The sequence below is a fragment of the Solanum dulcamara genome, chromosome 3, assembly GCF_947179165.1.
Source record: "Solanum dulcamara chromosome 3, daSolDulc1.2, whole genome shotgun sequence".
Taxonomy (NCBI): Eukaryota; Viridiplantae; Streptophyta; class Magnoliopsida; order Solanales; family Solanaceae; genus Solanum; species Solanum dulcamara.
The window spans coordinates 78,255,081-78,277,079 of record NC_077239.1 but is presented as its reverse complement, the minus strand read 5'-3'; the positions used below and the strand labels follow the sequence as shown (position 1 = coordinate 78,277,079).

The window sequence follows — 21,999 nt, the reverse complement described above, 5'->3', positions numbered from 1 at the left end:
TAGTCAGATGAAATTATGTGTGATTTATCTAGTCTCTCTGGACTGGACAGAAATATGAATGATATCGGCTGCTATTTTAATCTGCCACATCTTGCATAACTGATTGTACATCCAAACAAAGGAAAATAAATAAATTCATCTCTTCCGTACTTTGGAGGTGAACATATAGCCCTTATTGATCTTTCTCTTAGGAGGTGTCTTCTTCTTTTGCCTTGTTCTTGAGATGAATCAATGTCTGCTATTTCTAACACATTCAGGTTGCAGATAAATCTCTGTTTGACTATACTCGAATTTTTCCTATTATTTTTTACTTTTAGCATACTACTTCAGATAAGGGTTGGAAGTCATCTTGTTTTCTCACTGCATAAAGGGGCAGAGACTATCAAGGTTCTGCATTAGATTTGTCTGCATCTGATGTGAATTTCTGCATCCTAGGATCTTCGTGATGCACTTCATTAGTTTTGCAGCATTGTTCTTTCTCATTCATTTCTGGTTGTGGATCTTCTTTTCCCCACAAAAGTAACTGCAGTCCAATAATGACAATTACCGCTCCAATGATGCTGAAAATGTTAAAGGAGGGTATTTAAATGATAAAATATTGTAGATCTCCTCTTCTATCCTCCCTTAAAGTGCATGAATTTGATTTCCATCTTTCCCAAAGAACAAAATGAAGGGGTGAAAATGCTTTGGATTTTCCCCTCCTTCCTGTTTGAAGGAAAAGATGGTGAGATTGCTTACCTGCCCGTGTAGAGCTTTTCACCAAGGACGAAATATGCTAGAACTGCAACTAGTACAGTTGAGAGTGGGTTGAACACAGTTACGAAAACTGGTCCCTTTTGCTCAGTGCACCAGAGTTGTATGTACACTACTAAACCAGAGATCACTATGCCCTATTCCAGTTACAAAGATTCTTATTAAAATGTGCAAGTTACTAAATTGTTTTAGAGAGAAACTATTGGACCCTTCTTACCCCATACAGAGTAGACCAGAAATCAATGTTGAAATCCATGGTCCAAGCTGTTCGTTTGTGCTGTACAATTACTGTGTAGAAAGCTGATTGTGCTGCACCAACAAAACTCATCCATGTAGACAGTGATAGTTGTGCTGGATATCTTTTCAAAGTGTAAGCCTGTAGATTCCAGTGTAAGCTTGTGTGTGTTAGGAGGAGATCTCTCCTCAGAAACAGTAGTTAGTTCCTATATAGATTACTAGAGGAGTCTGCATAATTCATGCAAGTCTTACGTTTGAAAGTTTATTTTGTTGAGAACACAATTTCATGATTCATGATAGCTAATGTTGTATAGGAAGAGTTTTGTTGAAAGACCTGCATGATGTACCATATTGACCACGTAATGCAGCTAGCAGCAGTGAGAATCGAGCCTTTTAACCAGTTCTCGTGGACAACACCATTCCCTCTGTGGATGTAGATGAGAGGATGCCCTAAGCTTTTCACAACAGGTCCTTTGTATAATGTCATGGTCATAACCCCAGCCAAGGAAACCAAGGTTCCTATGATTTTTGCTATTCCTCTAGGATCTCGAATGTTTGCATCTTCCAACCTACACCAAGAGAGAACATCTATGAACTGTGATTGCAGTCATCTCCTCTTCATTGTTTTCCTGATGGAACTGTATGTGTTACCTGAGAATGACTGCTAGTACAAATGTTAAGGAAGCTATAGTGTTGACCATCGAGGCAAGAAGTGTCGGAGAGGTGTAGTTCAAGCTCACAAAGTACATGTTCAGTGTTAAACTCACTCTGTTATGAAGGATAGACTTGTAAATATTCCTCATCAAACAGCATATGAAAATTTGATGTTTGACTGATCTTACCCCAGTAGAGAGAGTACAAATATTTCCAACAGCAAAGCTATAGTTAACTTTGGCCTCGTCTTTCTGCGGTAAGCAACAGAAACATCAGAAAATAGTCCTTTGAAGCTAAGGGTACCTGCATTTCTGCATAATTTTGGATTGGAGATGACTTTGTGATTTACCTTTCAAGAAAATAGGCAAAGGGTAGCATGGAAAAACCGGCAACAATATGCCGATAAGTTATGTAGACATGAGGATTCATTCCATTATTGAAGGAAGCTTCAGTTATGAAGTACAACAATGTGTAAGCAATTTGAGCCAAAATCATAAGGATGTGAGGTTTGAACCTCTTGGAAGTGTCTATGCTAGTCCCCATAGCCATCAACACTTGTGCTCTTCTATGCCTTTAACTCCAACATTAAGCTGTTCATATAGAGGCTACTATAGAACAGTAGGATTAGATACCAAAATAATTGTTCATAGTATCTTGTTCTTATCACATTATTTATGGAAAACTTCCTCAACACTGAAAGATATATTCCTATTCACTTTCATTGTACCCTATGTTGCTCGGACTCTTAAAAAATGTAAATAGTATATGTAAAATTCTCTAATAATAGTATATTTTTGAAAAATCCGAGATGAGTGCAGTATCAAACGTGAAAAATCCACATAACTTAGATTCCCACCGTGTCCTAAAAAAAAGGAGAGAAATATTGTTTCCAAAGATGCCAATTGGAGATGTATTTGATGCTAACATCAATTATATTCCTAGCAGCAAGAAATATCCTTCTTGGTGATCAATATATTGTCCAACAACAATAACAACTACATTTCAGTTCCAATCAAGTTTGTATGCTAGATTTTAAGTCCGCCTAGTCAATAAAATGTTGGTCTAGGATTTAAAGTGTACTCTTAATGCATTATAAAAACTAGACTATCCTAACTATAATATATTACAAATATGTTATTTAGTACTTATGCTGCTGGTGGCAGAGAGCAAACAGCAGCAACCCGATAAAATAGTTGAGGTGCGCTCAAGCTGATCTAGACACTTCTCTTTCCAATTGGCCGCAATTTCACATAAAACATTGGTTTCTTTCTCTTTCAACCTTTGACATAGTTTTACTATACAAGTAATGAAGTTTACTATCACTTAGGACAAATCTATTTAACCTTTGACCAATAAGGTTAGCTCAAAATCATTTGTCACTCATTTGATCAATATATATGGTAAAACCTTGGTGGACATAATAACATTGTGAATGAGAAATGCTCACTATGCAATTGTGGCACTTGGAATTGACATCAAGACACAATTTCTTTTTAATCAAACATTATAAGCAATCATTTAGTCAAATATGGCAGTGTCAAATTAGCAGAGATTGGTTATAAAATACTTGTATCCATTTTGCTTTTCAAATGATTCATCTTAATAAGAATTTAAGATATCAAGACAGAGCATGCACGCAAGAATGTTGCTCTTCCGCAAGTCTTCCAGTAAACAAATCTCAACGGAAGCAAAAACTCTAGCTGATATCTTCCAATCTATCCGAACAAAGTTAGTTGAGAGCCGCACAAACTGACCCGAATTTGAACTTTGGGTTCAAGTTTACAATTCTACCATAACTCATTTCATTATCGAACTCGAGACAACTATTTGTACTTATAAAATAATTTTTTTAACAAATATAACCAGTACTCATAACGCTACACCCGCCCCCGTAGACACTACTCAGATAGTTAAAAAGCCAAACAACATAACCATGATCCATGAACATTGTTGAGTAGAGATGCAGGACAAAAACATCTTCTTCAATTAACTTCAAGTGATCGATTACAGTTTCTTCTGTACGGATGACGAAAGTAAAACAAATATTCTGGAGTATCAGTATACAAAATGAACACTCTTTTTCCCTATTTTTTCCCCCTATTCACACTTCAAAAATTGGACAGTGACGAAATACCGCGGCAACAGAGGAATGCAGCACCCTGCAGAATCATCTAACCAGCAGCCCATATCCAAAACATAATTAGAAAAGATATAAAAATCGATATCCAACTGAGGAAAGCAAGCGCAACGGATAACTGAAACTTGGTGCATTCCTCGCCGAAACTGCAACCTCCCAAGTCATGAAAGTACAACACTGTTACGCCAGCTGAAGATGCAGCTGCAGCGAGTGACAGTATTCCTGTACACTGCAAGTAAATTCATTCCAAAGAGATCGATAACATATAATTAGTAAAACGATATGTTTGTTGTATACTTATTAAAGAATATTGTCATGCAGCAGAGACTAACCCAATCTCCAACTACGAAGAGGCTAAGTAAAACATGATTGTGGAAAGACTTCTTCTTTGCCAAGAAATAGGCATCCAAAAAGGCAAGTCCAAAGCTCCAGATGACTTGCAAAGCCATTGAGGCTATTAAGTAGCTGCAATAATGACATGTATATGAAAAGCCATCAAATTTTAATGATTTACTTTTATAAGATCAGTAAAATCTTGGAAAATGACAGAGTAATCAATTCAACATGTTGACAGAATGCAAGACATACATGAGGCACTGGTGTCTTATAATATGCTATAACACGCAAAATGAATGAATTTCGTAACTTTCAAAACTAATGAGAATCTAGTTCATAGTTCACGGGAGAACACTTGCTGGAAGACATAACGAGTCCCAAGGTTATAAAATGGCCATTGGTGCTTTACGAAGGGTCATTTATATATTTTCCCTACTTGTGGTTGTTTCTTTGTTTTCCTCTTTTTGTATAGTGTTTTCACTAAAAAATATTGGTTAAAGAGTAGAGGCTAAAGACATGATCGAATAATCCATGTCAAGCCTTCTACACGTCAAAAAGACATTTTAGAAGCTTTTATCCCTTCACTATTTATTCACGTATGGGTGCTTTCTGATCTTTGGAATGCTCTTCTGCATTTTTGGCTTGAAATGGGTCATGCCACAGACCATCAAAGAGGCACATATGAACTGGAGCATGCTGAGAGTTGATGAAACCATCAACTGCTGCTATCTTCTGGAGTATTTGGAATGAGAGGAATGGGAGGTGTTTTGATGGAACCTCAACTCCAAATCACTCTCTCAAAACTAGATGCCTACTCTTACTTTTTTGCTGGTCTAAATTGGCTAATGTATCTAGCACTGAGCAATTTTTGGAGTTTATTAGTTCCCTTGTCTTAGATTGACTAACTGTAAAGGGATTGCCTTTTTCTTCATTCCAGTTTCTTTTGTCAATTTTTTTTATCATTGTAAGTTGGAACTATGCATCTTCTTGATGCCCTTTTGTGAATGAAATACCTTACTTTATCAAAAAAAAAGTTTATAAGGTCTAGGTATCCATTAAATTATTTAGAAAATGAGATCAAAGGAGTTAAACTGGGCTTATACTCTGACCTACATTGTCAGATAGAAAAACCAGAAGTATGACAGCAAGAATTCAGGCATTAGGTCCGCCGAGGACATTATGCCAGAAAAGGTCAAGCCATATTTCATTTCATTGGATATACATGGGTAGTAAGTGAATTTTAAAAGGCCTGATAAGTCTCTAATAACAGTTTGGGCATCAGTTTGGCCATTTATAAGGCTATACAGCTAGTAGTCAGTTGGATCAAAAAAAAAAACTTTTTTCTTCCAATACGGTGAACCCCATCCTCAAAACTCACTACTGAGGATCCAAAGAGTGGCTTTTCCCAGTTTTCCCCATGGTTACTTGAACCCCCAAACCTCATGGTTGCAAGTGGAATGCCCTTTCCACTAGGCTATTCTTCCTTGTTGGATCAAACAAGGACATTTTAAACTGGATTAAGACACAGAAGATATGATTACAAGTTCAATTTCCTTTACTCGTTAGATATAGGTAAAACATTACAATGTTAAATCTTATGAATCTCTAGAATCACCTGATACATTGAATTACATTCCCCTCAATGCTCTTTCAACAGATAATGCAGTTCCGGCTACCAATATGCCCAGGAAAATGCTATTTATATATTTTTCAGATAAAGATCAAACACGCCAAAAACAAAAAAAGAATTTAAAAGAAAAATGGTTATTTGCTGAACCTAATGGCAAAAGAGCTATTTAGGAGGAGAACTCCTTTTCATTTGAACCCATAAGAAAAGAGATATAAACCAATTATCATCTTGTATTCTGGGAATTGGGATAAGGAAATTGAATAGTCGTTGTTATGTTAATCAAGACTAGAATCATCCTTAGGAGCTATGGAGAAAATGTTGAAAGTTCTGATATAACCTTCTTGTCATGAATATTCATGAAAGTATTTAGGCTATGATATAGATCATCGAGTTAATGTTCAGACTAAGACAGGTGTAAATCCTTGAGAAGTAGCTAGTAATATTATTAAAACCAGGTTGATATTCTCAACAGTAGGCCAAGAAAATTTTGCTGGCTTCACAGACTATTGTCTTACTGATAAGTAAAGAAAAAGATTCAGTGTTCCAGTAACTTTTCCCCCAGGGAATCTTTAGAATTCCCACCCTGGAAATTCTTGATCCCATTGGACCATTTGGAAGATGAGAAGAAAAGATGGTTGAGAGTTGAGATAATTTTGGCATGTAATAATTGATTGCACACAAGCTCAAATAATGAAACATGGAGTGAATGCTTTGATGAGTACATTATCGCTTGAACTTCTAGCTCCAGAGGTGACTTTCATGGTTAGATGCCTCGACCATATGTATCATACTCTTGTAAGGATTTTAAGATGAGAAGTTCGAAGAAAAGATCTATCGAGATAAAATCATCTCTCCAAGATAAAATGTATGAGTGCAAATCATTAGGGTTGTATGAGTGCTTCAATTATGCCTCTTATTTCTATTCTCTGTTAATTTTACTTACGTGAGCTTTGCAAAACATAGTCCGTCCAAAGCTTGGACAACTGAGGAAAGCTAGGTTGACGCTCATTGTAAATATGGTCAAACTAAAGTGAATCCTTGAATAGAGCAGAATGAATACAGTAGTGACAGCCACAATAAAATTTAGGATCGAGGTCTAGTTGATCGATATATGAAGCTTGGTTAATTGTCCTTGAGGAAAGAAATAGCAAGGACAGAGCTGATCTTTCAAAGGTTTTAGACCTTGGTGATCATGAAGCATTTGAAACGCAAGAAATGTTTCCTGGCGCTAGACTTCCTTATGCTACGCTGGACTTCATAAAGATTAAGAAGGTAAAGACTCTTTGTGCACCTTACAAAATAGCAAACCAACGACAAGAACTGCATCAAGATTTGAAAGAAACTAGAATTGGCTTGGTTGATTTTACATTCATAAACTGATCCAAACATGCATTCCTCACCAAATCCTAGGTCCAAGCAGGAAAACTTAACGCATTACACATGTTTTTTTGTTCAGCTTAGACCCTAAAGCCAAATATCATATTCATGTAGGAAAGCATTACAAACAGTTGCTGGCACAACAATAAGTATGATAAAAGAATTTTGAGGACTCATTGTTCAGTAATTTGCTTCTAGATGCATATGTTATTTTCAGCACCAAATAAAGAAATCAGATAACAGAGAAATGCCACACCACAATCCATTCCCAACAACAGAATAAAGCTCAAATCTTGAACTTCATTCATCCCAGAAACCTCAAAATAGTTAATCAATACCAGTAAATTACACTAACAAAAATAAATGCAGAATTGAGAGAATGAAAGGAAGAAGTACCAAAAAGCTGTGACATTGAAGAAACCTTTAGAAGTAACCATTGAAGCAATTGCACCAGCAGCAAAAAAGGACTGAGCTATTCTCAGAAAAAGCCCAGTTAAAGTACCAGGTGTGCCAGCAAAATCTTTCATTGTATCTCCTCAAACTGAATCAACTTTTTATCCTTCTTGATAGGTTTAAAGAAAAAAACCCAACTAAGAAAAATTATCCAAAGAACCTTTCTTTAACCATTTTTAAAGCAAAATCAAGTACAAATTTACATTCTTGATTAAGCAACTACCAATTACAGCAACTTTTCAACAAGAAACTGAAGAAATGCTACAATCCCCCCTTCAAGAATTACCAAAGGAATGTACCTTTTTGAACAAGAAGAAAACAACAACACCCAACTAAGAAAAAACTATCCAAAGAAACTTTCTTTAACCATTTCTCAAGCAAAATCAAACATAAAGCTGTATTCTTGATTAAGCAAATACCAATTACTATGATTTTTCAACAAAAAAACTGAAGAATCAAGAAATCACCAGCTACTTGCTACACAACCCCTTTTTTAGGAAAAAGCCCCAAAAAGGTACCCTTTTTGAGCAAGAAGAAAACAAGAACAGCAAGTTACTTGAAAGATTTTGATACCCCAGATGCTAAAATCCAAAAATCTAATGAGAATTTGCCTATTATTGGGAAAAGGTATGATGACAAAGAAAAGGGTGGGGGTGGGGATTTGGTGGACGAAAGAAGAAAAAACAGCTAGCTGGAAATTGGTTTATGCATAGCACTAGAATTTTCTAAATTGATTTGTAGAGTACAGCCACAAACCACAATTTTGTCAAATGTTACATGGCACTTTCCCAATTAAAGAAATTTTAAAAAATAATAGATAGAGACTTTGTTCACATCAACTTTAATTTCATACCTTGAGATAATTGTTATTGGAATTTGGAACCATTTTTTTCTGGTGTGGTGTGGTGGGGTGTGTGGGTAGATGTGGTTAGCAAAAAATAGTAAAGCAAAGCTCTTGACTTTTCCATTGTCTTCATTTCTTTTGTTTTTTCACCCAAATCAATTTTATAAGTACATGTTATTTTCTATCGGCATAAATTTTATAGTGAATTATTTGAATCTTGATAAATATTTAATGAAACAAATCTAGACTAATGAGTTCTTACGCATTCTTTAAAGAATTGTTACTTCCAATTCAATAGCTTTTCCTTCTTCCTATGAGTTTATATATTGAATCATTTTTTTCTCTAATCAGTTAAATAATTTTATTTATAAAAAATATATAAAGCTTTATAAAATTATTATCAAATAGGAAAGGAAAACGCTGACTTTTCCTTGTCTCGTTTGTTTCATTGGAACTCTTTTTCGTTCCTTTCATTGTCGTGAGAATTACTCATTATAACATATTCAAGTTTGTCTATGAATTTAAGAATATTTATTGTAATATTTAAAATTCAAATATAGTCAAGAGATAAAAATTACTATATATAAAGAAAAAAATGTTGGAAAAAAGCATCGACTAATTTTCGTCTCTTTCGGACCACCTTCAAACAAAAAATAATAACAGAGAGAAATTTAAAGAGAATAACAACTATACAAGATTTCACATTGTCTGCTATCGACAATCATAATTCTAATATCAAGAATTATCATACCCCACCATAAAGAATACATCCACTCAGATTAAAAAATCAATCCAAGAATTTTCACTTGAAATCACTTCATAATTTCAAGAATTCAATTTCGGCAAGTTTCTAAAAACTTGCTAATAACTTATGTTGCGACCCTCTTGTTGATTTCTTGAGAGTTCATTTGTCATCGATATTGTTTCCACCACACACCTTGCATCACCTATCAACCAATGCCTATGTGCAAACTTATGGACCAACTATCAATTAAACATCATCTTCCATGACAATTCTATAGGTAGCATTCATTCCATGAGGATTTTCATCTTTCTTACAAAAGAATATCACCCCCTCTTCTAGGGAGACAACATTGATAGCATTTTCTTTGGAGCTTCTAGCCGAACTAGCCCAATTATTTGGGCATTTATTCTTAACATGTTCGGTTGACCACAATCCCAGCAAACGACCTTCTTCTTGGAGCTTTTATTTTGCTTTCATTTTCTCTTAACAACAAGAGCTGAATTTTGTTGAGATTTTTCGTCTCCATTCTTCAATCTTTTTTCCTCAGAAATGAATTTGCTCGTCACTTTCGAGAAAATCACAATTTTCTTTCCATACATTAAAATGAGTTGCATGTACTTATAAAAAGATGGGAGAGACTAGATAAGTCGAAGCGCCTTGTCTTCATCATCAATTTTCACTAAAATAGATTTCAATTCAGAAACAATCTTATTCAAGACACTCAGATGATCAGAAATAGTTGCACCTTCATCTATTTGCAATTTATGAAATTGCTCCTTCAAATATAGCTTATTTGAAATAATTTTAGTTTGGTACAATTCTTCAAGTTTCTCCCACAACTACTTTGTTATAGACAAGCAAATCACATTAGCAAGAACATTTTTAGCTAAACACAAGTGAATCTGATTTGCCGCTTTCATGTTTAGCTCTTCCCATTCTTCATCACTAATTTTGGATTTTTTTGAGTCTCCACTGATTTCATATTTTTCTGAACCCTTGTCATTTTTTCCGCTAGTTGGTCTCTCTTTCAATGCCTTGTGTAACATCCTTGACTTTCACTTGTCACAAGCCAAAATTAATTCTCCCATCAAATTTCTCAATCTTAAATTTTATCCCCATATTGCTTATTAGTACTAATGAATGAACAATAACAATGAAAAGTACCCATTAAATTAGTTCCCACGAAAGAGAGGTGGATCACAACGGATACACTTGAGTACCAAGTATTTCCTAAGCTAGAACCTCTTTAGATTCTACTTATTCCACTATTACCAAATATACAAGTACCCCAAAGCAGCTCCAACAGAATAGCAAACTCCACCGGAATCAGGCTCCACTTGCTATTCCACCAGAATGAAACTTCTGCTTGAACCTCCTCCTTGAGAAGAATGTAATGATACTTCCGAATGATTAGCTTTTTCTTCTTGGTTAGATTGACTATGACTTTGAGAGGCTAAACTTGATTTCGAAACTTTGGTGAAATACTTCTTCATTGAAACTTGAGACTGAATCGTAAAGACTACGAGCAAATAAATAAGACAATAAATATCATTATACCAAAGCCAAAGCCATATAGATTTCTAATTTTTTTTTTGAAAATTTTAAGAACAAAAAAAATGAAGAAGAACTAAGAACTTACAGGCAGTGGCTGAGAGAAACGGACAGCGGCAGGCGCTAGCAGCGGGCAGCGACGGGCAACGGCGGAGAATGGACAGCAGGTCAGCAGCCAGCATCAAAGAGCAGCAGGGCACTCATCAGCAAATTTGAAAGAGAAGAGAAGAGTTGGGAGAGAAAATGAAATAATGAAATCCCTAGAAAAAGAAAAATAGGGGTTTTTTATTTGTTGACTTTTCAATTAAAGATTGAAAATTTTAAAAAATTAATATGTTGAGAAGTCATTTTTTAATTTACATTTAATTTAAAAAACGTCAAAAACTAAGCCTAAAAACGTACCTAAAATCAGAAAAAAAATGTATTTATTCGAATTCGAACCCGCGAGCTGTGACAAGCTAAGGCAAAATATTGAACCCTCTTTGCCACTGAGCTAGTCCTTTAGCTTATGCTCAAGGGGTTTAATGTTAAATCTATATACACATAAATTAAAAAATTATCTTATATATACAGTGTAATTTTTTAACGAAGGGGGTTCGAATGAACCCCCTGAACAGCATGTGGGTCCGCCCCTGCTCTCAACTATAACGAAATCGCTAGGACACACCTTAACTATACATGTGTCCTATTACCCCCTGAATTATTTTAAAGTGTAATAAACACACTCTTCAATGCTGAGGTGACATAGAGAGTGTGTTCACTCTCTTTGAGGCAAGTGAGAGACGGAAAAAAAGTATAAAATCTGACTAATTTGGACACATGTTCGTTTTTAATTGGACATTTTCATTATTAATTAATACACATAAGTAGTTAACATTAAAACTTAAGTTGATATCTTTTTAATTAAAATTTCCTTTTTTCATTATGAAAGAGAGCCCAGTTTTATCATTTTTAAAAATATAAATATTTTTTTCACAACATACTTAAATTGCCGGTGATCTTTATCCAGATATTTCATCAATTTGTATAATATCGGAAGAATTTTTCTTTTTCTTTTTCTTTTTTACTCAAACACTTAACATGAAATTTGATATTTTTTTTGCATATTAGAAATTTAGTTTAGGCAATATATGATGATCACAATTTAAATTAAATTCCCTTTCTTTAAAAAAATAACAATTTTTAATTTTTTTTAGATCTAATGATTTTTTTTTAGATTTGACTATTTTTTTTAAGATCTGACGATATGCTGATGTGGCGCTGATGTGGAGGCGAGTGTAAAGCATCTCCCTTCATGTAAGTGATTATATAGGTTTTAGGGTGTGTTCATTACCCTTTAAAATAATTCAGGGGATAATATGACTCATGCATAGTTAAGGTGTGTCCTATCGATTTCGGTTATAGTTGAGGCGTGAGGGTATACTTGTGTATTATCCGTTACTTATTAGAGGAACAAAATGAAGAATACATAAGGGAGCATGTTCTTGAGATTTATTTCTTCATTTGAAAATAAACAGCAGAATAAGAAAGACATTATCGTATCACAAACTCTGACATTGTTCTTTCTGAATGATGATAAATCTTTTCTGATGGTTTTTGCTGCTGTTAGGCGACGTGGTTCTCGGTCTCTCTTCATAGTCTGAAAAGATCAAGACCAGTCTTATCAGGAGGCTTGGAGAAATACTTAGCGAGATAATCAGCTACCAGAAAGTCTTTATATATTGGGGGGTTTTCTTCTGATATGAGCTCTTTGATTGGACCATACATCTTTGGAGGTTCTAAATGACCATTGAAGAAGCATCCCACTGAAATCCTTGGTGCTACATTTTTTGCGACAACTCTATGAATTGCACTCACAAACTTGTCATTTGATAGCATCTGTTACAAAAAATAAATAAATCAGATTGAGGTAAGTAACAATTTGCTAAAAAAAATGAGACAAAAATGTCGTGTTTTGTTGCAAACCTGAAGAAGGTCACCAATATTAACAATCAAACCATGCTCAATCGGTTCAACATCAGCCCATTGGTTATCACGCATGACTTGGAGCCCAGCATTCTGATCTTGAAGCAGAATGGTAAGGAAAACAGGATCTGTATGCTTACCAATACCAAGACATAGCTCTGGCTGTGGGCATGCCGGGTAGTAATGGCATGCGAACGTTTGTACTTTGTCACATTCGGTAGCTTTCAAGTGGTTTAACTTTAGCCCGAGAGCTTCAGATAGTAAGCCAAGAAGAATGTCTTCTAGCTTTCTGATATGATTTATGTACAAAAGGGATGTTTTCCTGGACATTAGGAAAAGATCAGAGATTACTAAGTTACAAAAAAAACATAAAGATCAAACATGTCAAAACAATTGTGTGCTTATAGATGGAGTTAGAATCCCCTGTACCTAATGATTTTAGAATGCAGTAGCACTTCTTTAGCTACTACGTTAGGACGGTTGATATGCACTTATTCAAATGTATGAAGTATGAATGATTGTATGCATTGTGAGGTCTGTTATAATGTTCTTAGTGCAAGTAGTTAGTTAGTTAGCTGGTTGTTACTATTCCGGCAGTTAGTTAGTTAGGACAGTGCACAGTGCAAGTGCACTCACTGATCAGTGTGAGCTGGCATCCAGCTGGCAAGAGTAGTTAGTTAGTTTGTTGGAGATATTTTGTAATTCTTGGCTATAAAGCCCGATGTAGCTTCATTCGAAATAAATGAAGCATTGATCTCAATAAAGTTCTTCTCTTCTTTCTTCCTCCATGTTCTCTCTCTAGCTTGTAATGGAGTTTTTGAGCTCTCAAAGCTCACATTTTATCATGGTATCAGAGCAGTCGATGCTGGCTGATTAGAGTGAGATTGATAGAGTTTAGATCTCTACTAGATAGTTGTTTTCTAGTTTGCTTCATCACTAGATTCTGCAGAAATGGCAATTATGAAGATTGATCAGAATGATCCTCTGTACATTGGCTCTTCAGATACTTCTGGTGCGGTGCTGATTCCAATTAAGCTGATTGGAATTGAAAACTATGGAATCTGGAGCAGGTCAATGAGGATTGCATTGTTGGGAAAGAGGAAATATGGCTTTGTGACAGGTGCCTGCACTAAAGGACTATACAGAGATGAACTTCACGAGCAATGGGAGACATGTAATGCCATTGTTCTTTCATGGCTGATGAACACAGTCAGTGAAGAGCTTCTCAGTGGTATTGTATATGCCACAACTGCTTTCTCAGTTTGGGCAGATCTGAAAGAGAGATTTGACAAAGTAAATCGTATGAGAATATATCAATTGCATAGGGAGATCACTACACTTGCACAAGGTACAGATTCTTTATCTCATTACTTTACCAAGCTGAAGGCATTGTGGGGTGAGTATGATGCAGTGATACCAAGTCCTTGTTGCACATGTTCTCAATCGAAAGAGTATGTGGATAACCTACAACAACTAAGATTGATTCAGTTTCTGAGTAGTCTAAATGAATCATATGATCAGGCTCGCAGATAGATTTCTGCACCATCCATCAATCAAGCCTATGCTATGATCATAGAAGATGAGATTCAACACAGCTTGCATTACTAATGTAGTTGAAAAATCAGATCTAGTAGTAATGAATGTGATCAAGAACCAAGGAAAGGAGTATTACAAAGGAAGGAAGTGTGAATATTGTCACTTCACTGGTCACACCAAAGAGATTGCACATGTTCTCAATCGAAAGAGTATGTGGATAACCTACAACAACTAAGATTGATTCAGTTTCTGAGTAGTCTAAATGAATCATATGATCAGGCTCGCAGATAGATTTCTACACCATCCATCAATCAAGCCTATGCTATGATCATAGAAGATGAGATTCAACACAGCTTGCATTTCTAATGTAGTTGAAAAATCAGATCTAGTAGTAATGAATGTGATCAAGAACCAAGGAAAGGAGTATTACAAAGGAAGGAAGTGTGAATATTGTCACTTCACTGGTCACACCAAAGAGAATTGCTACAAGTTGATTGGTTATCCAACTGATTGGAAGCAAAGGAAGAAATCAGGTTATGGAAATGGTGGAGTGAGGAACAATTCTGGTAGCTATGGAGGAGGACAGTTCTCAACAAATAATCTAAGAAACTCAGTCAATTCCTCAAACACTGGTAGTCATGGAGGGCAGGAACACTCAGTAAGCAATATTTCCAGTAGCCAACATGATCATTCTCAGATGGCATCAACCAGTCAAATGGAGAATACTGCAATCTTAGCCAAAGGACAAGCATTCACTGACAAGGAGTACAAGCAGATACTGGATATGCTGAATAGAGATGTGCAGGAGCCTAGACTTAACATGACAGGTATTGCTACTTGTTTTATGTCAAATATTTTTTCTCAGGATTGGATAGTAGACTCTGGTGCATCTCATCATATCACATCAAACAAACACTTATTGACAAGGAGTCATAATCTGACTAAGTCACAGAAGAATCAAGTACATCTACCTATAGGAGATAAAGTAGAGATTAGTCATGTTGGTGAAGCATCTTTATTTGACAATGAAGTGGTGAAGAATGTGCTATATGTGCCAGACTACAAGTTCAGTTAGTTGTCAGTATCCAAGGTCACAAGGGAGTTGCCCTGTTTTGTATCATTTTACCCTGATTTCTTTGTTTTTCAGGACCTCTTCAGTGGAAAGGTGAAGGGGATTGGTAAGGAAGAAGGAGGTTTATACATATTCAAAGGAGCTCTTACAATAAACAAAAGAAAGCTGTGCAATGCACTCAGAAAATGGTAGTTGCAGGAGAAACAGTACAAGACACCAATCTATGGCATAGGAGACTTGGACATCCCTCACAACAGACCTTGAGGTCTTTAAATCTAGTTCACAGCAATAAACGTGGCGAAGTATTAGCTAACTGTCCTGTTTGCCCATTGGCTAAGCAAACAAGACTTACTTTTCCTATCAGTAGCTCTAGAGCATCCATGAGATTTGATGTAGTCCATATGGACCTTTGGGGACCTTATAAGACCCCCACTTTAGACAAGAAGGATTATTTCTTGACAATAGTAGATGACTATAGTAGATTTGTGTGGATTCAGTTGTTACAGCTGATGTCTGAGACTCTTGTGGCTGTCAAAATTTTCCTTCAAATGGTCAAAACTCAATTTGATTCTCATATTAAAGTTGTTAGATATGATAATGGGATAGAGTTCTTCAATTCTCAATGTACTGAACTATTTCAAACACTAGGAATACTGCCTCAGAGTAGTTGCCCTCACACACGATAACAAAATGGTGTGGTGGAGAGGAAGCATAGACACATTCTTAATATAGCTAGAGCTATTAGATTTCAATCACAATGGCCTATTAGATACTGGAGATATTGTATCAAGGCTGTAGTACATTTGATGAATAGGCTACCTTCCACAGCACTTGCCAACAAAAGTCCTTATGAATTGTTCTATTCCAAACAACCTAACCTGTCTCATTTAAGGGTCATAGGATGCTTATGTTATGCTTCTGTGGTACCAAAGGGTGATAAGTTCTCAGAGAGGGCCATTCCTGCCATTCTAATAAGCTATTCAGAGCCACAGAAGGGAAACATATTATTGGACATCAACTCAAAGAAGTTTTTTGTAAATAGAGATGTGGTTTTTCATGAGACTGTTTTCCCTTTTGCTCATGCATTACCCCACAATGATGCTTCAACAGACTCTTATGGTTCTCCTTTAGAAGTGTTTTAAAGTTCTTCCTTGGATGAAGTTGTTGATGATGTGCTTGACACTATGGTGAAGATGCTGCAGAGTTTGACACTAGTAATGTTGCTGATGAGACTCATGATATAGCCACTGAGATCACTCAAAAACCAAACATTGTTGATGAAATATCTCCTTCTGTAGATCCTCCTATCAGAAGAACTTCCAGAAGTCTCAAGGAACCTACCTGGATGAAGGATTATGCTATTAATACTAAGAAGCACAGCAGTACCAGACACCCTTTGGCCAATTCTCTTAGCTATGACAAGGTTACTCCCGTTATAAGGGATACTTAAGCAAGTTTTCTGATTGTGGAGCCTAAAACTTTTAGACAAGCTGTTAAAGATGATAGGTGGATTCAAGCCATGCAACAAGAGATACAAGCTCTTGAAAAGAACAAAACCTGGATGGTAGTTTACTTACCCAGAGGGATGAACATGGTTGGCTCCAAGTGGGTATATAAAGTGAAGTATAAGGCAAATGGTGAAGTAGAAAGGTTCAAGGCCAGGCTAGTAGCTAAGGGGTATAGTCAGCAAGAAGGGTTGGATTATCATGACACCTTTTCTCCTGTAGCTATGATGGTGACACTAAGGTATGTTATTGCCTTGGCTGTGTCTAAAGGCTGGTCATTGTTTCAGATGGATGTTTACAATGCCTTCCTCCAAGATGATCTAGATGAGGAAGTATACATGAAGATGCTTGAAGGTTTCAAAACACCAGGTACCAACAAAGTGTGCAGGCTGCTTAAATATTTATATGGCCTTAAACATGCATCTAGTCAGTGGAATTTAAAACTTACTAATGCCCTACTGGGTTCTGGTTTTACTCAGAGTACTCATGACTACTCCTTATTCACACTCAAAAAGGGAACAGACATGGTAATTGTGTTGGTCTATGTAGATGACTTGCTTATTACAGGCAGCTATGCTCAAATGATCACTGCTGCTAAGGATAGCTTACATAAACAGTTTAAGTTGAAGGACCTAGGGGAACTCAAGTATTTTCTAGGCATTGAAGTACTAAGAGATTCAGAGGGTGTTATTTTAAATCAAAGAAAATACATTTTATAATTGATCTCTGATGTAGGCCTCACAGGTGCCAAACCTGCACCTACTCCTCTTGAAACTAACCTGAGATTGACCTCAGTAGACCATGATCAAGTAACTGCTTTCACTGGAGATGACATACTCCATGATATTACTTCCTATCAAAGGCTGACTGGCAAGCTTCTTTATGCCACCATAACTAGACCAGACATCAGCTATGCAGTGCAAACGCTTAGCCAATTTATGCAGTCTCCTAAGAAGTCACATTAGGAAGCAGCTACAAGAGTGGTGAGATACCTAAAAGGAACAGTTGGTCAAGGGATTGGTTGCACTCTAAACCTACTACCATGCTCACTTGTTGGTGTGATTTTGATTGGGCATCTTGTCCCAACACCAGGAGATCTATTAGAGGCTATGTTGTTAAGTTTGGTGAATCACTAGTCTCTTGGAAGTTAAAAAAAGCAGCAGACTGTCTCTAGGAGCTCAGCTGAAGCTCTATGGCTTCAGCTGTCTCTGAAGTCACTTGGCTATTAGGTTGGTTTACTGATCTGGGAGAATCTATCCAGGTACCTATCACCATCCTAACTGATAGTAAATCAGCAATCCAACTAGCTGTTAATCCAATGTTTCATGAGATAACAAAACACATTGAGATAGACTGTCATTTTATCAGAGATAGGATTAAAGCAGGGGTGGTTGATACTGTGTATGTTCATACTCAACAGCAACTAGCAGATCTGTTAACCAAAGGGTTAAGCCAAGCACAACACTTGTATCTTTTAGGCAAGCTTGGTGTGCTTAATATCCTGCAACCTTCAGCTTGAGGGGGTGTATTCAAATGTATGAAGTATGAATGCATTGTATGCATTGTGCGGTCTGTTATAATGTGCTTAGTGTGAGTAGTTAGGTAGTTAGCTGGTTGTTACTATTCCGGCAGTTAGTTAGTTAGGACAGTGCACAGTGCAAGTGCACTCACTGATCAGTGTGATCTGGCATCCAGCTGGCAAGAGTAGTTAGTTAGTTTGTTGGAGATATTTTGTAATCCTTGGCTATAAAGCCTGATGTAGCTTCATTCGAAATAAATGAAGCATTGATCTCAATAATGTTCTTCTCTTCTTTCTTCCTCCATGTTTTCTCTCTAGCTTGTAATGGAGTTTTTGAGCTCTCAAAGCTCACATTTTATCAGCACTAATAATTGGATTCACAGTCAAATATCAGTAGCTATTTAGTGGATTTCTTAATAAATATTTATATACAAGGTTTGGGCAAAAGGTACTAGGTTCCCGGGACCCCTTAAGTTATACTCTAGATCCGCCACTGGCAACACGTATCCAAATATCAACTAGAAATGAAGATAGACCACTGTACTTAGGCAGTGACCTCTACTCAATAAATCCTTAGTTTAATGCAAAAAATTCAACACCCTGTACGCATCAAACAGGACAGATATAAAATAGAGAGTTACCTGCAAATTGGAGGTATTTCTTCCGGTACATTGTGATCAGAAACTAGCCCAGAGATGTATAATGAATCTCTCCAGTTTGCAGTCCTTCCTTTTGTTTTGTACAGATGAAGATTGCTATTATATGTAACAGGTCTGGTTTTTGCATCAGACGAATAGTACTCTTTCTTTACTTCAACATCTTGTTCATGAAATTTACGAGTCCCATCGATCATTCCTTCCAAAACACTTGAAGGAACCCCATGATTTATCAGTTGGAAAAGGCCCCATTTCTCACATGCTTCCCTTATTTCATCAACAATCTTCTTACGACGATCTTCAACTTCTATGCCACTTAGATCCACCACCGGAACCTGTAGAGTTGACTTGCACAGATTCAGCTCCTCAGCAAGTTCATGAGGTGGCCTAATAAAAATTCTTGGAATCTGGACTATTCCAGAATCAACAAGTCCCTTAATACCAGCCTTTGTATCATCAATAGCCTTTATCTCATCCGATCTATCATAATCCATTTCTAATTCAGCCTGAGACTCTTCAGTGCCGGATATATTTCTTTCTTATCTTCAACAAGGCCAACTTTTGAATATCTCTTTTAATATCCTATTTGAATTTTCTCCGATTCTAACTTATAAGTTGAAAACAAATGCTTATAAGTTTTTTTTTTTTTAAAGTAGATGCAGTTTAACTTTTTTTATTTTTTTATTTATAAACTATTTTTAATTTATAAATTGCTTAAAATAAGTTTATTCAAATAAACTCAACTATTTATTGGACTTATTTTAAGCACAAAATGACTTTAAGTTGACCAACCAAATACTAAAAAAAAACTGAAAACAGCTTATAAACCAATTCAAACGGGCTCTAAATTAGTTTGAAGTTAAGACGGCAGATCTGGGGTATCACTTTGTCCTTGAATTCTGTAAGATACTACTTTCATTTAATTTTTTTGTTATAAACTAATGAAGTTAGGTGGACATTAGGGCTGAACACGAAAAACCAAAAAATCAAATCAAATCGGTAATCAAATCAAATCGGAAAAAAAACCCGACATTTATTTAGTTTGATTTAGTTTGGTTTTTAAATTTAAAAACCGACTATATTTGGTTTGGTTTTGATTTCAAGTCATAAAAAACCGAAAAAAACCGAACCAAACCGACTTTATATATACATATTTTAAAAATTAAATTTATATATATATGTGTGTGTATTTTAATTTTTTTATGAAAAAATTATAATTTATATTGGGTTTTTATACTCTTGATCTTGGGCCATGCTTTTGAATTATACTAGATTGGGTCAAAATATTTTGATGGACTATTCTTGACAATACTATTTCAACTAAGTTTAAATTTAAATAGTGACTACAAGGTGTTTTAAAAATCGACAAAAACCAAAAAAAACCGATAAAAACCGACAAAAACCGATATAGTTTGGTTTGGTTTGGTTTGACAATTTGAATAACCGACTCAATTAATTTGGTTATTTTTTAAATAAAAACCGATCCAAACCGAGCACCCCTAGTGGACATGTTGCAAAGAAATCATTAATGATCCACATATGATTTAAAACAATTTCTCTATATTTTATAATTTATAGGCACATTGTCTTTAATAGCCATTTGGAAACAGAGAGAGCGCAGAATAAATAATTGTTCAACATTAACCTAAAATATCCAAACCAAATCTCTACTATTTTATTGAATATGTCTTGGTTCTATATAAAGGGATAAGCTGCATATTCCTCCAAGAGGCATCATTTTTTGTTTTTTTGGTAAATTTTGATATTTTATTGATGAAGTAATAAGTATAAACACCACCTTACATCACCTCGGGCAAAGCTCATTCCCCACATGACTCAATCGACTAGGAAAGAAATAAACAAACAACCAAAAATAAAACATCTAACACTTTGAATCTCCCTGTCCCCTCTATCCCTTTGCTGGAGTTACTCTCAAATAGGGACATTTTAGTTTATCATTGTTAATCATCTTTCGTCCTACTACTTTCAAACTGCTGAAATCTTGGTAGTTGCACCCTCCTTTATCGATTGCAATATTTGCCAAGTAGTCTGCTAGTTGATTTCCTTCTTTGAGAATGTGCTGGAATGTTTGTTGTTTGTCCTGTAAGGATGTTTTGATTTCTGTCACCATCTCTATGATTATCCAGGGATATGACCATTTTCCTTCTAGAATCTTGTACAATAGCATAGAGTCTATTTGAATGATTATATTATTGTGATGTTCCTACCTGCTATGTTTACATGCTTCTAGAATCGCCTTCGCCTGTGCTACAGTGTTAGTGGTGTTTTCAATAGTAGCTCCCTCTGCATACAGTAAATCTCCTTTTTCATTCCTCAGACAAAAGACATAAGAGCTTATACTTGAATTTCCCTTCGAAGCCCCATTTGTATTGTATTTTAGCCAGCCTATCGGTGAAAAATCCCACAATACTCTTGTTACCTTCATCTTGGGACTGTAATCTTCCAATTCCTTAATCATATCTACCAATTAGGGCTGTTCACAGTTTTGGTTAAAATCAAAACCAAACCGAAAATTTAACCAAACCGAATAAAAAAACCGACATTCAGTTTGGTTTGGTTTGGTTTGGTTTTAAATTTGAATAACCGATAATATTTAGTTTGGTTATGGTTATAGAAAAAAATAACCGAATAAATAACCGAACCAAACCGATAATTATATACTTAAAATTTATAATTATTTATATGTATAATATTAGTTTTTCATAAATAATTAAAGATATTTTATACCTTTTAATTATTAATTTAATATTAATATACTTATTTTTAAGGCCCAACAATTCGAACTCAACTCTCAAGCCCAATTATAAATTCTAATAAACACTAAACAACGGTCCAAGTCCAACAATCCAAGCCCATTAGCCCAACTCTCAAGCCCAATTCTAAATCCTAAATTCTAAATCCTAAATTTCTAATAAGCACTAAGCACTTGATCAGCAGGCAGCAACATAAAGTAAAAGTTAAAACTTTAAAACCCTAGTATCTGTTTTCCTTTTACATTTTTGTTCCTC

At 35.6% G+C, this 21,999-nt stretch overlaps 3 protein-coding genes across 6 annotated transcripts; all 3 read right to left on the bottom strand.

Annotated features, from left to right (window-relative positions):
* Nucleotides 1-121: 121 nt before the first annotated feature.
* Nucleotides 122-2,227, bottom strand: LOC129883123 (WAT1-related protein At4g08290-like). Of its 3 annotated transcripts, none has more exons than XM_055957710.1 (7): nucleotides 1,994-2,227; nucleotides 1,833-1,895; nucleotides 1,642-1,758; nucleotides 1,325-1,559; nucleotides 971-1,129; nucleotides 739-890; nucleotides 122-523 (listed from the first exon to the last, which is right to left on the bottom strand). In XM_055957710.1, the coding sequence occupies exons 1-7, from the start codon at nucleotides 2,191-2,193 to the stop codon at nucleotides 484-486; spliced, it is 966 nt and encodes a 321-aa protein (XP_055813685.1). In that variant the 5' UTR covers nucleotides 2,194-2,227; the 3' UTR covers nucleotides 122-483. The 3 variants fall into 3 exon arrangements, with proteins under 3 accessions (XP_055813685.1, XP_055813684.1, XP_055813687.1); XM_055957709.1 differs by having other exon boundaries at nucleotides 122-560; nucleotides 1,994-2,226; XM_055957712.1 differs by lacking the exon at nucleotides 739-890.
* Nucleotides 2,228-3,605: 1,378 nt separating this feature from the next.
* On the bottom strand, nucleotides 3,606-8,621 carry LOC129883122 (CASP-like protein 5B3). 2 transcript variants are annotated; one of them, XM_055957708.1, is made up of 4 exons: nucleotides 8,431-8,621; nucleotides 7,521-7,683; nucleotides 4,114-4,246; nucleotides 3,606-4,010 (listed from the first exon to the last, which is right to left on the bottom strand). In XM_055957708.1, the coding sequence occupies exons 2-4, from the start codon at nucleotides 7,649-7,651 to the stop codon at nucleotides 3,816-3,818; spliced, it is 459 nt and encodes a 152-aa protein (XP_055813683.1). In that variant the 5' UTR covers nucleotides 7,652-7,683; nucleotides 8,431-8,621; the 3' UTR covers nucleotides 3,606-3,815. The 2 variants fall into 2 exon arrangements, with proteins under 2 accessions (XP_055813683.1, XP_055813682.1); XM_055957707.1 differs by lacking the exon at nucleotides 8,431-8,621 and having other exon boundaries at nucleotides 7,521-8,424.
* A 3,577-nt stretch (nucleotides 8,622-12,198) lies between these two features.
* On the bottom strand, nucleotides 12,199-19,560 carry LOC129883120 (1-aminocyclopropane-1-carboxylate oxidase homolog 1-like). The gene is made up of 3 exons (XM_055957706.1): nucleotides 18,956-19,560; nucleotides 12,683-13,004; nucleotides 12,199-12,595 (listed from the first exon to the last, which is right to left on the bottom strand). Exons 1-3 carry the CDS (start codon nucleotides 19,462-19,464, stop codon nucleotides 12,350-12,352), a joined length of 1,077 nt encoding a protein of 358 aa, XP_055813681.1. The 5' UTR covers nucleotides 19,465-19,560; the 3' UTR covers nucleotides 12,199-12,349.
* Between the last annotated feature and the right edge of the window lie 2,439 nt (nucleotides 19,561-21,999).

Coding starts and splice junctions, on each gene's coding strand:
- LOC129883122 (XM_055957708.1), bottom strand. CDS start 7,651: ATGAAAGATTTTGCTGGCACACCTGGTACTTTAACTGGGCTTTTTCTG. Junction 4,247..7,520: donor TTCAATGTCACAGCTTTTTG/GTACTTCTTCCT, acceptor TCATTATTGCAG/CTACTTAATAGCCTCAATGG. Junction 4,011..4,113: donor TCTTCGTAGTTGGAGATTGG/GTTAGTCTCTGC, acceptor ATTTACTTGCAG/TGTACAGGAATACTGTCACT.
- LOC129883123 (XM_055957709.1), bottom strand. CDS start 2,193: ATGGCTATGGGGACTAGCATAGACACTTCCAAGAGGTTCAAACCTCAC. Junction 1,560..1,641: donor GTACTAGCAGTCATTCTCAG/GTAACACATACA, acceptor CTCTTGGTGTAG/GTTGGAAGATGCAAACATTC. Junction 561..738: donor GAAAAGCTCTACACGGGCAG/GTAAGCAATCTC, acceptor TAACATTTTCAG/CATCATTGGAGCGGTAATTG.
- LOC129883120 (XM_055957706.1), bottom strand. CDS start 19,464: ATGGATTATGATAGATCGGATGAGATAAAGGCTATTGATGATACAAAG. Junction 13,005..18,955: donor GAAATACCTCCAATTTGCAG/GTAACTCTCTAT, acceptor CCTAATGTCCAG/GAAAACATCCCTTTTGTACA. Junction 12,596..12,682: donor ATATTGGTGACCTTCTTCAG/GTTTGCAACAAA, acceptor TTTTTGTAACAG/ATGCTATCAAATGACAAGTT.